The sequence below is a fragment of the Schistocerca americana genome, chromosome 2 (genome assembly GCF_021461395.2).
Source record: "Schistocerca americana isolate TAMUIC-IGC-003095 chromosome 2, iqSchAmer2.1, whole genome shotgun sequence".
NCBI lineage: Eukaryota > Metazoa > Arthropoda > Insecta > Orthoptera > Acrididae > Schistocerca > Schistocerca americana.
The window spans coordinates 256,926,888-256,943,094 of record NC_060120.1 but is presented as its reverse complement, the minus strand read 5'-3'; the positions used below and the strand labels follow the sequence as shown (position 1 = coordinate 256,943,094).

At 37.7% G+C, this 16,207-nt stretch overlaps 1 protein-coding gene across 1 annotated transcript in view; it reads right to left on the bottom strand.

Moving 5' to 3' along the window:
• The window catches only part of LOC124595722 (ryanodine receptor), a 690,379-nt gene that overhangs the window by 342,169 nt on the left and 332,003 nt on the right, over nt 1-16,207 (bottom strand). Inside the window, exons 30-32 of the mRNA XM_047134588.1 lie at nt 7,049-7,182; nt 6,760-6,954; nt 1,151-1,268 (exon numbers count right to left, since the gene is read on the bottom strand). Of these exons, the coding sequence (XP_046990544.1) occupies nt 1,151-1,268; nt 6,760-6,954; nt 7,049-7,182 (447 nt within the window). The remainder of the gene's footprint in view (nt 1-1,150; nt 1,269-6,759; nt 6,955-7,048; nt 7,183-16,207) is intronic.

Sequence of the window (16,207 nt, the reverse complement as noted above, 5' to 3'; positions counted from 1 at the left end):
TTTTTGGTAAAACAGCATTGCAAGTGACATGATTTCTTTACATTATCTTCTTCAACCTCTATGCACTTACTCCACCTATTGACAAGCTGCTTAATGCCTTCCTGGAAGATGCTTTGTGTTATTGTATATACCCACTCCTACAGTGCCCCCACAACCCAGTGATCCAATGAAAACTTGAATTCATTCAGGTGCTGCTTCGTTGGGCCAAGTGAAAATCGCTTGGAGCTTCATCAAGGCCATATGACTCATGCTCCTGCAGCCCAAAACCAAGATTTTGCAAGCACTGGATTATTTTTAAGCTTCATGAGAGCAGGCATTATTATGCTCAGGAAAATCTAAATGCATTTGACAGGCAACAAAAAGAATAAAAAACAAAGAAACATATTTTCTTTAGGACACAACAATGATGAGTATCCTTCAAATTAAGGCTGCAATCACATATGGGCACCTGACATATCTGTTTGTTTTTTGAAAAGAAAATGTTATATATTTTAACATAGTTGTTTATTACGTATTTCCTCTACTTCACATGATGTTAGCAGTCATGTAAGCTGCATTACCTGTGATTGTCAGATTACAAGACTCACTGTGCAGAGCCATTTGATTTCTCACAACAAGCAACAACACTCTGTGGAGCAGTGAACACTCCACAGTTCATCAGGAGGCTGAAGAGCTGGAACAGCTTGGTCTATGACCATATTACAGTGGTTAGCTGAGTGGTGAGATTCAGGGAGATACAGAAACATTCTTGCTAGCATAGACCTGTTTTCTGAGCTTGACTTAAAGAAAACATACCCTTAACTTACTAGCTAATTAGCAGACCTTAGTTCAATCCCTTACAGTGCTATAAGGGGAAATACTGTCTCTTATTTTGATGGGGTGTCCTTCAGTTTCAACTGAGCCGTGGTAGCCAACAAAATTACTTGTATGCAGGTTTTGTGGTGATGTACATCATAATACTTACAGATCTTTGGACTCTTCTGATTTTTGCCTTTCAAAGTATGTTTACTACAGTCATTAGCTCTTTGTCAAGTCCTTAATGCTCTTTCCCCCAGACATACGTAGACAAGTGCACACGTGAGCACACTCAAGCGGAACCAAAATTTACTTTTTAACCCACAATTGCAGCCAGAAAGTGACTTTTAATTACCTGAATGGTGAACGACCTCTCTTCTTTTTGTCATCTCGGATAGCATCTTGGTTATTTACCATCCCATCCATGTTGTATCTATTTAGATCCATATCACTTGTTGACCTATGAATTTTACCTATAAAACAATAACAAACACAATTCTATACAAAAGAGAACCTTGTAATGTTTACTAAGTTCATATATGTCTTCATTTACAAGTTTTTATGTGCATTCATTGTTTCTTTTCACTCGTTTACGTCTTTTAAAATACGATAGCCACAAACAAACTCAAATCCACAAATGACTGGTGATACTATTTTTGTTAACTCCTACAGTATTCAATCCGGAATTTAAAACATGATGAGAATGTAATAGACACCAGTAGAATAATTGAGGAAGAAAAAGGTGCAGCATTACTAATGAGCAATATGAGGAAGGGGAAAAAAAAAAAAAAAAAAAAAAAAAAAAAAAAAAAAAAAAAAAAAAAAAGAACGAAAGAGTAGAGAGTCTTAGGGAATTCTGTAGAGCCTGCTGTTCATAAGGAACACTCTTTTCAAAAATGGAAAAGATGATGTGATGTAGAAGTTTGTATATTAACAACTTGATGTGACTACTGGCACAACAGTATTAACATTCAGGGCTTGATAGACAGAAGCATAACAACAGTGTAAGAAAAACCATTGGTACCTATGGAGCAGAACATCTTCTGTCTGTTTCAGCACTGGAAGCTACTCATCAGGAGACTGTATTAAGTGTAACTGCTGATGGTAAGTGAACGTGATGATGCCATGCAAATACAGGGTGACACAGAATAATGGGAATGTTTGAAATGAGTAGTGGCAGCCATGGGCAGGTGGCAGCACTGTGGGTTCATGACAATTAGCAAGAAAACAGTCTGCCATTTCAGCAATCATGGATTAGGGGAATTGGCAACAGCATGCATTAGCCATAAAAATGTTTTATAAAAACAATGATAGTTTGGCAGCGGCGCAGAGGGAGTTTCGACGTATTTATAATTTAGGGCATAACGATGCCATTCTGTTGAAACACACGATAAAATGTTGGATTAATAACATTGAAGAGACTGGATCTGCCCTCAAGAAGAAACCAACAGAACGAACAAGAAGTGTGCATTCTCCAGTGAATGTTGATGTTGTACGTCTGTCTTACAGAGCCCATATCATTCAATTCATAAGCAAGCAGCTGTAGTTGGAATGTCCCGGGAGTGTGTTCACAGAATTGTTCATCTTGATTTAAAATTTCATCCATACAAACTACAAAAGGCGCAACAATTGAAGGACAATGATTACCAGTTACGATTAGGATTCTGTCAACAAGCGATAACAAAAATAAACAGTGACAATGAATTTCTAAACAAGTCGTGGATGTCAGATTAGGCACATTTTCATTTCACAGGTTTTGTGAATAAGCAGAACTACCATTACTGGGCAAACACAAATTCTAATGACGTTCGTGAGTGCCCTTTACGTGCTAGTAAAGTGACAGTATGGTGTGGTATTTCATCACATGGGATTATCGGACCATATTTTTTCACAAGTGAAGAAAACTGTCAATGTTGATTGTTACATGGAGATGTTACGAACTTTTGTTACAACTGCATAGAACAACTTTTCAAATGCTCAAGAAGCCTGGTTTCAACAGGATGGAGTGACATCACACACTGCATGGCAATCAATGGCATATGTGCGAGAATTGTTTGGGAACCATGTGACCTCATGATTCATTAACATTCCCTGGCCCTCTAGGTCACGAGATTTATCCGTTTGTGATTTTTTTTCTTGTGGGGCTACGTCAAGAGCAAAGTCTACATGATTCGACCAGGAACCTTGGATGAGTTAAAACAGAGAATTTGGGATGCAATTCATAGTATACCAGCTGAGATGTTGCAGAGGTCAATGAGGAATCTCAACAGCAGATTTCACGAATGTATTCATACAGGACACCATATAAATGACATAAATTTAAAAAAATGATAAATGCCATCAATGTTTTGTAAATTGGCAAAGTTGTAAGGTTTCAATTACTATAAATGCAATTTCTGTCCTTCATCACTTCTAGTTTTACTGGATTGTGGAAATGTTCCCATTCTTCTGTGTCACCCTGTATACTATGCAGCCTGTGCTGTTGTTGATGGATGTGTGAGAAGCAAAGATGAACACAATGCACATGTTAAAAAACAATATACTCTGATGAGCCAAAACATTTTTACCACCTGCTTAATAGCTTGTCTGTCCATCTTTGGAATGAAATATATAACTGATTCTGCACATCAGGGATCCGACAGTTTGTGGGTAGGTCTGTTGAGGGATATGGCATTAGACGTCTAGACACAAGTTGTGTAATTCACATAAATAATGGTACACTGATTTGTGTACGCAGAGATGGTGCCGAATAGTGACCCAGATGGGTTCCATAGGATTTGCATCAGGTGAATTTGATTGCAGATATATCAATGTGAGTTCACTATAATGTTCTGCAAACCACTGTGGACTTGGACAATTATACGGCTGAAAGATGGCATTGCCATTGGGGAAGACATCAAGCAATACGGGATGCAGGTGGTTCATGGCTGTCAGTGTGTCTTTGATTACTACCACAGGTCCCACGCAAACACAGAAAAATGTCTCCCACAGCATAATACTGCTCCCGCCAGCCTGTGTCTGTGACATGCTGGATGTTTCAAGACACCGTTCACCTCAACGATAGCATTTTTGGATATGACCCTACTGCAGCAAAAATGTGATTCACCCAAAGACCTGACACATTTCCATTGAAACTTCCTGGCAGATTAAAACCGTGTGCCGGACCGAGACTCAAACTTGGGACCTTTGCCTTTTGCGGGCAAGTGCTCTACCAACTGAGCTACCCAAACACGACTCACGTCCCATCCTCACAGCTTTAATTCCGCCAGTACCTCATCTCCTACCTGGGCGTGAGTCATGCTTGGGTAGCTCAGTTGGTAGAGCACTTGCCCGCGAAAGGCAAAGGTCCTGAGTTCGAGTCTCGGTCCGGTGCACAGTATTAATCTGCCAGGAAGTTTCATATCGGCACACACTCCGCTGTAGAGTGAAAATTTCATTCTATTCACATTTCCATTGATCGACACTCAAATCCCGATGTCCTTGTGCCATCACTGGGTCAACATGTGAACACACAGGGGTGATCTGCTAAAGAGCTCCATGTTCAACAATGTACAATGAACAAAGCACTTGTGCATGCACCAGCATTGTGCTCTTTCGGCAGAGATGCCACATATCACCATCTATCTTACTTTACAGAGCACACAAGCCTCAAAACCCCACATTCTGTGAAAAGTCATGGACATCCAATGATATAGCGCTTAATGGTAGTTGCAATGTCCTTCTACCTCTTTCCATAGATGCTCATGACAGTATGTGAACATCAACCAGCTTTGCCATTTTTGAGATACTCATTCACAGGATTTGCGTTTTTGAGATACTCATTCACAGGATTTGCATAGTAATAATTTGCCCTTTGACAAAGTTGCTTATCTCAATTAATTTTCCCATTTGCAACCCATATCTTCAATAGGGTGATCCCCATTTGTGTCTGCTCCACTTACACTCTTTTGTTACTGCATCATGTGCATGCAACACCACCAGCTAATAACCTGCATCGCGGTGGGCAGTGGTCATAATACTCATTTGTTCATATCTAATGAGCAGAATACCACAACAGTTTTATGACCTCAGTTAAAAACACACTAACAAGGGGATCACGTCTACTTATCATCACCAATTTCGTCCAAGTTAATGAATATGCACAGGTTGAAAGTGAGAAAAGTGGGAGCTCCAGACGGCCAACTGTTTAGAAAATTTAGCATTTATGATGTGGGGTGAGTGAGGCATGAGACATTTATGTTAGCAACTCTCCAGGCAGCAATTGGTGCTGTGAAAAGAGTACAGAATGGTAATTCGAAGATTGTGGGACTTATTCCCTTTCAGCGAACTTCCTTTTTAATTTTCAATTTTTACATTACTTACAATGCAAATACACTGAAATAATGCTAAAAATATTGTATGTGATTTGATGAATCCCCATGTGCAGGAGAACAAATTTCTTCTATTAACCCACTCATGGGGAGGACAAAGAAATCTAAAACTGTATGGCAAGATTTTTCAAGAGGAAGAACGATTGCCATCATGTAGTGTTAAAGTGGTTCCCCAAATGCACACTGCTAGTGCAACCCTGCAATGTCTATTTGTATCATCATCTAAAGAATATGATTAAAAATCTTCAAAACAGCTCTTATTTCATTGAGAGACAGAAAGAAATTACATCCCAAAAAGACTGTGTCAAAATACATTCCACTGTACATCACAAATTGTCCTTTCATATATCTGGACAAATGATATTTATGCTTGGTGTACTGCCAAACTGTGCAATGAGAGAGAATCTGTTATGAATGTAAACAAAGTTTGTTTCATATAAAAACTGTAACACAACCATGTAATTGTAAATCTGCAGCATTTATAATGTGAGCAAGATAGCAAAAAAATTACTGCTTCCCTTGTTTTTATGATTATTAGCCCAAAATTTGTAAATGATCAACTGTAAAATATTAAAAGTATCTAATTTTATATACAATGTTTCTATGTATATCTTACAGTCCCTTCCTTGAATTTTATTTACAATCCCAAATTTACCTTTTCAAGCCTTTTATGAAAATATTAATAAATACAATACAATGAGCATTATTTCAGTTTATTTGTAGTGTCAGGAATGTAAAAAGTGAAAGTAAAATAAAGTTTCTGCATAGGGACTAAATCCCATGATCTTCAAATTATGCTTCTGTACTCTTTATGTTGCACCACCTGCTGCTTGGAAACCACACTAAGTAAACGGCCCATGCCTCAACCAACATGCGACATAAGTGCTATTTCTTTCTAAACACTTGGACATCTGGAGCTCCCACTTCCGTTACTTTAATTTCTGACCAAGCCCTGCAGATACTATAAATTTGGGCAAAATTGGTGATGGTAGGTAGGTGCGGTCCCCTTGTAATAAGAAATTTGGAATTTAATTCAAGTCATTAAGACATTGTCAAGCCATCATGAGATGCTAGTTTTCCACTTGTCAACCCAATTCTGATGAAGAAAACTTCTTTTAGTAGCAAGAATAAAATTAATTTGTTTCAGTGGACATGGCAGTTAAGATTTGGTGCCTGAATGATACCCATCAGAGCCTGACCAGTAGCAGTGAAGGAAAACTAAACAGCCATCTTAGAGTATTTCTAATTCAAATATTTGCCAGTGGCTACCTGCATTTGGTAATGCAAAATCTGTAACCTTTGATAACTGAGGAGCAAGTGTATGGGAAAATGAGTGTTATCAATAAACCATCAACCGCACAGAGAACTACATTGTTTTATTACATTTTGTTTTTTTCCTTCTCAAGACAGCTCTGAAAACAATACAGGACACAAGAAACAAAATAAGTATAACTAACTTACGAATATCCACTGAAAACTAGCTGTATTACATGTACTTTCTGTCTGTTTCCTTAGAACTCTTCCGAATATCATACTCACAGGCCAGATTTACTTTTGTTACCTTTGCAGTTCCATGATAATGTCTGAAACATACCTGGCTCCAACATTCCATTTGTCAATGCATTTTCCATGTTATCATAAGTAGCATTTCTTGACAACGAGCCTTTGCGTGGTGGTCTAGATGGTCTATTTTTAAGCTTGCTAGGTGATTGTGGTGAATCAGGTGTTGGTCCATTCATAATAATTTCATCTGCCTCTACAACATCTTCTGAATAACCTCGCTGGAGACCTGTTGGGATAAACATGTTAAAAGTTATTACACATAGATTAGGCAAGATATGCAGAGCAACATAAACATAAAAGATTGTGTACTTCATGCTTACCTTTAATATCACTCATTGTAAATCCAGATTTCATTATCTGTTCAATATGAGCTGGTGTTGTCTGATCAGCTTCAGCGAGTAATCTGTGTTGTCGGATTTTTATTTCTTGCCATCGCCTGATTTTCTCACCTTCTCTGTCAAGAGAGAAATAGGGGAAAAATTGCATGTGAGAGATATTACACTTGAAGATTTTATATAATTTACTTTGTTCTCTTATTTCTAGAACATTATCATAACTGAGAAGCACAAAGAACTCAGTGAGACATGGCACCAATACTGACACTGTTTTCAGGACAGTAACAGTTATTTTGTTGAAATTATGCGCACACGTTTACAGTAATAATTTTTTCAATGAGAGACAAGAAATGGAGAAAAGTTTCACGGCAGGTGTGGATCCAGGGGGAGAGGGGGACGGGTTGACAAAGATTCATCATGTCTGAAAATGTGTTGGATTTGTTGCTAGCAATAAGTACAGTCAGCCTGTGAATGGATGCCTTTACATGGCTGCAATGTTTCCTGCATCTGGTAAGGACAGGGCTCACCAATACAGGCTAACATTCAGGAAAGCAACTGAAAACATTACTCAGAGTTTATGTCATTTTCAGAACCCTTAGTGACAACACTATTTCATTTTCTGAAAGTTGACTGAAAAATTGGAATTTAATTTATATGAAAATATAAATGCTTTTAGTAAATTGATTTTTGGGAAGGGCACACGACTCCTGTGACCTCTGTCCTGGATCCATGCCTGAGTTTGGGTATCCATTTATGAGGGGAGGAAAAGCTCACAATAAAAGTATGAAAGAAGGACTGCAATACTCAAAAACTTATGCTGACTCTGATGGAAAACATAGAGAAGATGTCCAAAAGAACAGGCACCATTTGTATGATTCAGCAGTCATATATATGGAATGAAAGAGAAATTTTCAGAGCTTAGCTGCATAGAGGCACTGCATTAAATGCATTGGTGCCATATGAAAAGTTTTGCTGGACTGGAACTCAAACCCAGATGCTCTGCCTCTCTAGAACGGTTGCCTTAACTGCCTTGGCCATACGAGCACACTTCCCATCCAGCCCTGACGATATAGCTCCCTCCATCCATTATTCCCTATTTGCTCACAGATATTCAGCTGAGCCTCACAAGGGTTCGGATGAGTGAGTGCTTCTGCACTGTACAGAAAATATCATTTCGACATCAAGGTGCATATATGTATGTATTTGTATATGTGGTGTCTGTTCTTGCCGATGTCCAGAAGGACACATATACCTGGTTCATGCCCAGGTCAAGCATAAATTTTCACATGTTGCTGTTGCATTTAATGAAATGCCCATGTGCTGCTGAGACCTGAAAATTTCTCTTTCAGAAAAGAGACTGACTATTTACAACACAAGCATCAGGAACTGAAAAAAGATTATGTAGGTTTCCCTTTAGAATGTGCTCCTATGGTCACTTCATCTTCTTTTTGATATGTTACATGCTGTACCACATTTAAATCCACATCTAGCCTGTTTTAAATCTAGCTATTTATTACTGCCTGGGTCAAATAACTGAAGGGTGACACTTGTTCCGTAATAGTGTTGTCTACAGTGATTCGTCTGAACCAGATCTGTGCTTCAGAAAATCATCACTTTCATCTTAGTCTTGAAACAGAGCATGCTGGAATCCTTCTATCTGCTCTTACTGACTCCGATTAATTTTTTTTTCTTTTCCTTAGTTTTCACCTGAATCTAGTTACCCATATCGTGTGTCAGCAGTGTATGCTCAAATCTATCAAAACATTATTCAGACCACATTCCAGTCAAATTCTTTATTTTGATGATCATTTTTAGTATGGCAATTACAATGATGTATTTAGTTTTTCTGGAAGCCATATTAACAAAGTAATGAATAACTGAAATTACCACAAAAGCAATGGTAGATTTAGACTGAGCTAATTAGGAAGTATGGACATACTGACACATACCATTAGACAGCGAGACTTTAAGTGAAATTTTTTAATTTTCCAGAAACTAATTAACCTAATACATAACTAGTACTGAATTCCGGATATACCCAAAATTACTGTTGCCTTTTGTGCCATTATACCTGTTTGATTCCTGACTTTACCACTATACTCTGCTGCTCTAAATTTTCTGGCCCGAATGACAGCCATCATTAAACAGTTAAGCCACTAATTGTGAATTTGCATAATTTACCATAATTTCAAAGCTGGCAGCCTATAAACTAAGTTAGAACCACTGTGGGCATGTCTGCATGAATGGCCACTGAGAAACTGTGGCTAAGAGACAGCTGGACTGCCCAGCTGCTGAACATGCTGCCTAACACAACGTGCTTCACTTCAATGACTGCTTCACAGCTTGCACCAACTAAGCCCTTCCTACCAATGCCAGCTTCTCTAAAATGTGCAGGTGGGAACTCTCCTTGCAATATATCCTACATTCCCACAACCCCCTGGCCTCAACCTTCACTAGTCCCTGTCCTTCACTTGCCTAACCCCTTCCCTGCTCCCATTCCAACACTACACAACCTTCTTTTCCAGCAATGCGGCATCCACAAATATTTTACCCCTCCTCTACTTCTCTCCTTTTCAACTCACCTACCCCCTCCTTCCCCTCAAACCTAACGAGTGCACTTAGCAGCCCTACCCTGTCCACACCATGTCCCTGCATACTCCCCCACCACTACCCTACCATCCTTCCCCCTCCTCATCCCAGCCTCCTCCTTACCCCCACCACTCGTGGGCTGCTTCTCTCATCAAGCACAGTTGATCACAGTAAGGCCCTCACTGCCAGAGATAGTGGTCAGGTGCGTGAGAGTCGTGCCTGTGAGACTGTGTGTGTGTGTGTGTGTGTGTGTGTGTGTGTGTGTGTGTGTGTGTGTTTTCTACTTTAGACGAAAAGCTTAAATACGTAGTGGTCTTATTGCTGTGCCTATCTGAGAGTCAAAGTCTCCTCTAAATGGTGTGTAGTAATTTATCCTTTTCATAAAGTTGGCACAACTTGTTAGCAGGTAATTCACAACATATGGAAACTCCAGGCAGGAATATCAACAATGCAGGAAAAGACAAATCGCTACTTACCATAAAGAAGACACACAAAGTTGCAGACAGGCACAATTAAAAGACTTGATTGTGCATAACTGCAATGTGCGGTGCCTTCTTTACAGTAAGTTGCATTCTCTTTTCCTACGTTGTTGATTCACAACAAAGGCATAGCAAATAGTTCTGTAAACTTTTTTATTTTTTTGATCAACAATTTATTATGTAAATCAAATTATTGCCTGAACAATTATCTGCCATTCTAATGTATTTCAATCATACATTTCTACAAAGAAACGTGTAGTTTTCAAATTCTCAAATCATCTTCATGCCAATTTATAAATACCCCTTCTCTTCAAAAGCCTGCTGTCTGCCACCACCGTTATTACAAGCAACATCAATGTACATAAAAATTACACCGCTAGCAACTACCAGGTTAATGTTTTGGTAATGAGAGTCACCTAATACATGACTAACATCTCCATGTGAATCTGCTGTCCATATTCATCTGATCAACATCTCAATAGTAACTTTTACTATTTTTTAATAACTCCTGGAGTCAGTCAGTGGACATTTGTCTGGTCGCATCTTCCTATCAACATCATGAATGTCTGCATATTTATCTTCTGTATCAGTAAATCTGGTTTGTTAACTGACCATGTAAAATGAAACCAATGGTGTGATATTAATCTGTCAGAACTCAAATTGTGGAAGTGAACTGTAAACAATCTGCTGACATTATATTGAATAATAGAATGTTGAAAGTGCTTGCCTGTGAACAACATTTCGAGTGAAATCTGAAACTGATCTTTGTATTGCTATAAGTGACAATAAATGTGGAAACTTGGAAAGGAAGAAAAATCATCCAACCAGTTGTGTAAGAAAGGATTACTTGAACCCTTGATGTAGGTTTTGGTAATCATAAAATCATCTTATTCAGAAGGAAACTGTAATTTTGTTACATATTCTGTTGAAAAGGAACATTAATAAAGCCATCTGGCTCTTGTCAAGAACCCTAGCAGTAAACATGTTAATTGAACATCGTGTTGTGTATATCATGGCAGAATTTGGCACACAACCAATTTACACCAATTAATTGGATTTCCACTGATGAGACACTGAGTGAAAATGAGAAATTAGAGGTAGGTATGTTTCAGAGTCACAGTTAAAGTGATGAAATACATGTCATGATTAAAGTGGTGAAGTGCACATTGTAAATTATCAACTTTTTCTTGTAATAAAGGGCATCATCTGCAAAAAATATTTAAAACACTGTCTTCTGGTATTTTGACATGGTTGTGTATTTTTTCCAGTACTGAATGATTTTAGTAATGTAAATATTCAGAGGAATACTTGGTACTGAACATCCTTGACACAATGATTTGTTTGTTGTAATTTCATCAGCTTTTGTTTTATCTCCATTTTTGGGATGTATGCCAGTCTCTCTCTTCACTTACGGTTCCCCTGATGTCGTAGCATGTATCCTGTGATCCCGCACCCTTCTTCTTTTCAAAGTTTTCATATATTTCTATCCTCCCTGATTCTCTGGAGAACCCCCTCATTCCCTATCTTAACAGTCCAATGAATTTTCAGTATCCTTCTGTAATACCGCATCTCAAAAGTTTCTATTCTCTTCTTTTGTAGTTAAAAACCATAGTCCACGATTCACTTTCATACAAATGCTGTGCACCAGACACACATTCTCACCTATTTCTTCCTTAAATTAAGTTCTGTGTTTCATCCTTCCAAGTTTCTGCTAGTGAGGAATGAGTGCATTTTTCTAATTGTGTGGTTGGCATTGTCCAGTCCAGAATTACAAGTTTTATATTTATTGAAGTTCAGTGAATGTCCACTTGCAGAGAACCAATAATAAATTTTCAGCAAAATTTTAGTTACATTTTCTAGTACTGAAGTTTCTCCATTAGGCTTGATAATGGTTGTTGTATTATCAGCACAGATAACTATTTTCACTTCTTGGATGTAATTATGATAGTAGTGGAAATCTTATGTTGTGGTGAAATAGGCACAGTACGATTTGAGAGATACAGAGGTGACCGATTATCCTGGGACTTAACTCAGTTCACTGTTACTAGCGGCACATTATCATAATGCACCTGTGTGTAGCATACATAATATTGCACCATAATCTATGAGTGAAATTAAAAATTGAAATAGCTTTTGCAAACTTTGTCATTTTATGCTTCAGTATATTAATGTTAAAACAGTTAAATCACAGAATGATCAAATGAATGTGATTCAGCAAATACATTGTTTTAAGAACAAAATAAGTGGCAATAAATAATGAAACTAGAAAGCTAAAATTTGTTCAGAATGGGCAAACATATATCACAATCAACTGTTACAAGTCTCAACTTGATCAAAACAACAATTTGTTCAAAGTCAGCTTTTTATGAAAAATTGAAGGTGCTAAATATTAGACTCAGAAAGATGAAAATTTGTATGCAGCCTCTGTTTGATATAAAAGCATTAACTATGTGACTCCATTAAGCTATCTCTAGGAGTTTTCAAGTAATTTACTAAAAACTAAATTTGGAACAGAAATGTCCTTCTCCATAACAGATTAACTGTCATTTGTATTAATGATAGTTCTATTACATTCATTAAATAATACCACTGTACCAAGTTTCAGGACTTTAATGTAAACAACAATCAATACAAGGAATCTAAATGAAATAATTCAGAGGTCATGTTCTACTGCTGATTCTATTCTAAAACATCTAGCCAGCAAAGTTTCAATGAAGTCAACCTGAAACCTTTTCAGTAACTAAAGCCAACTTAACTTCATTCATCTAAACATTATGAAGGTTGTAACTTGGTGCACAACAGAGTTGTTAAATGCCGTATTTACTCGAATCTAAGCCGCACCTGAAAAATGAGACTCAAAATCAAGGAAAAAAAAATTTCCCGATTCTAAGCCGCACCTGAAATTTGAGACTCGAAATTCCAAGGGAGAGAAAAGTTTTAGGTCGCACATCCAAATCGAAACAAAGTTGGTCCACTGTAATATGAGACACAATTTAGGTTTGGTTCGAATCTTAAGCTTAGCAGTTAAGCTTTACCATGTAGCCATTGCTATGCGTCAGGTGCTCCGTACCTATTTATACGGGTACCATTCCTTTTTCACGTGCTTCATCTGGTTTGAATTGATTGCTTATTTTACTTTGATCTGGTAAGTGTCGTTCTCTTTGTTATAGATGTCGCTCTAAGCTGAAAATGCATTACTGTACTGTGTCATGCATTGTTTGTCGCATTCTGATAGTGAGTGTTTACGACCTTTCGCCGCTCGCGGCATGGCTTGCTTTTGTGCGCGCTACCACCGCTTACAATTAAAAAAAAAAAAAAAAAGGAATCGTCTCATTAGCGAAACAACGGTAAGAGACTGCTTGCTATTTGCTGTTACTTTCACTGCTGCTTTCTTTGATAATGATCAACAAGAACCAAATAATAGACTGTGTATGATAGAAGATGTTCTGAACGAGAGTTTAGCGAAAATTTTTCTCCGGTTGAAAATCTTTGCAGACGCCTCTGTAGTACATTACATTCTGCACAGAAATTAGTCATCTTAGATTTAAAAATCTTGTCAATTGTCGTGCTTCATTTCTTACTGTATCACTATTAGGCATAAGAACAATACGAATATAAACATGGCATAATATGTATATTATTCCGCGTTTGCTGTAGTCTTACCCTAGTTTCGTAGTTTATTAGGTAGATAGGATTTAAATGAGATAGCAGCAAACACGAAAGAACACATGGCAACATGTTTATATTCGTACGGTATTATTCTTATGATGAAAAGAATACTGCATGCGATTCACAATTCATAAAAGTTCTTATTAGCAACGATCTCTTGTCACAGGTAGGAAAAAATTCAGAACGTAGATTTGGCCATATTGACAAACATCCCAAACAATCTTGCCAGTCGAATTTTCGTAGTACGTTGAAATGCTGCTACATTCGAAGATGAACAATATGGAATTTGTATTTACTTCGTTGGATAATGTATGAAAATGCAGTGGTCGAAACTCGGGGCGGTGAAAAAAAGGCCGTCTTACACCTTTTCTTTTTTTTTTTTAATTTACTGATGCAGAGGTTTTGTCGCCAGTATCTTTGTGCCTGCAAAGCATGCCTGTGTGGCGCTACATAATTCGACGGCAGAAGTTACTTGTGGCGGCACCTACCAACATTTTTCAGAACTTCCGCTTACTTTGCACTCGATTCTAAGCCGCAGGCGGGTTTTTGGATTACAAAAACCGGAAAAAAAGTGCGGCTTAGATTCGAGTAAATACGGTAATACGTGTCTGAGATAGAGGCCATTTAGATGCTGCTGCCTGTGCCTAGACATTTCATTTAGCCATCCGCTGCGCCCATATATAAGTATTGCCAGAGAGGGAGTTAGGAAAGACGCTTCACAGCAAGCTATCAATCTGTTCACGTTAGTCAAATGCCAGCTTACACTCTGTCTTGGATGACATTACAGCCAGGCTGCTACCAAACCCACGTTTGGTTAAATTAGGAAGTGAACTGCACATCATCCTGGATCACTTAGATCTCATGGAAATAACTGTTTGTTTGCCGCCCATAATGTTGACAAAACCAGGTGGCAAGTGATGAGATTATTTCCCACTTTTGTGGCAAGCAATTAAGTTTGAAGATTAGAAGTCAGGGTGAAAGACTATTTTATTTGTGATTTGCTGCAGAGGTTGCCTCTGAACTGTGTAAGGTAATGGGGGACAATATGACCATACAGCAAGTCAATACATTTATAGACTCATCTTTCCCTGATAAAGAGAAGGTAGAATTCAGCAGTTTCAGATGGTTTAAATTACTTGGTTACATAACTGCATATAATTACTGTGCATGACTTTGCACTTAAGTAAATAATGCAGAGTGTGCTTGTAATGTGAGTCCTTGGATTTTCTGGGAACCTAATCACTGAAATAGAAGTCATGCAAAAACGAGCTCTTCCAAGTAGTTCATAATTTAAATTTAAAGCGCAGCAGCAGAAATACTATGTTGGGCTGGTGTACTTCAATCAAAATGTTTCATAGTAGAATTAAGTTATAGAGATGTTTAGAACAATTGCAAAGTAAGTCAGTATTTTATTATGATGACACCATTCAGTTTCGATCTTTGTAGTGCCAGACAACTATTTGTATGTCTCATATTTTGTGCAAAGACATCATTAAATTAAGGGAGAGGGGTGAAACTGTGCCAAAACATGTAGTTATTCCTAATTATGTAAATCTGATAGCATGTGGTAAATTAGTACTGATTTCAATTTTCTGTGCTTAAGAATAAAATTATGTATTAAATGCAGAATGAAAATAGTGTAATGCAAAATGGACATGAAAGTACTTGTTTTGTGTTTTGATGAGCATTTGTCATTCCGTTGAATAGTGGTTTGTATTTTTTAATTGCAACAAATTATAAAATTATGTGGTGATAAATGTGTGTAAAATTATATAATTTACTTAGGTTTAAGTACTTAAATCTTATAAAATTGTAAACAAATTGTGGCCATGTTTAGGAATTATTATAATTAATGTAGTGTCGCATGACCTGACTCATGACTGGGGATATGAGCATGAAAGTGGGGCTTTTGGTCGTTGTCCATTGTGGTGGTAAGTTTGGAGCGGAAAAAGTGCTGTGAGTGTAAGCATGGATGCCAGTGTATGCGAATAAACTGTGAAGGAACAACATGAAAGTGTGTAGACGCGAGACAATGAACAATGTGTACGAATTGCGCCAACTATCATTTATCCAGATCAGATTTCTTTATGAACTTTAATATGCATTGCCACAAAGTTAGAAGTGTCTTTTCTTTCTTTTTTTAAGTTTCAATCTGAACTTGTATAGTGTACCTCATTTTGCGCAAGGTTGTGGTATAGACAATTGTGTATTCAATTCACTGCTGCTCAAAAGCTAGCCAATATATGACTCAGTATTGGGGGCGCAAATGCAACCATTCACTACCAACCCTCTTTACAGATGAGCCATGTGTAAAATAGGTAGTGAATGAGCCTGAGTACAGTCACAACTGCTACTAGTGTTGTTTATGATAGAGACATTATTATTATTACTATTATTATCAGGAATA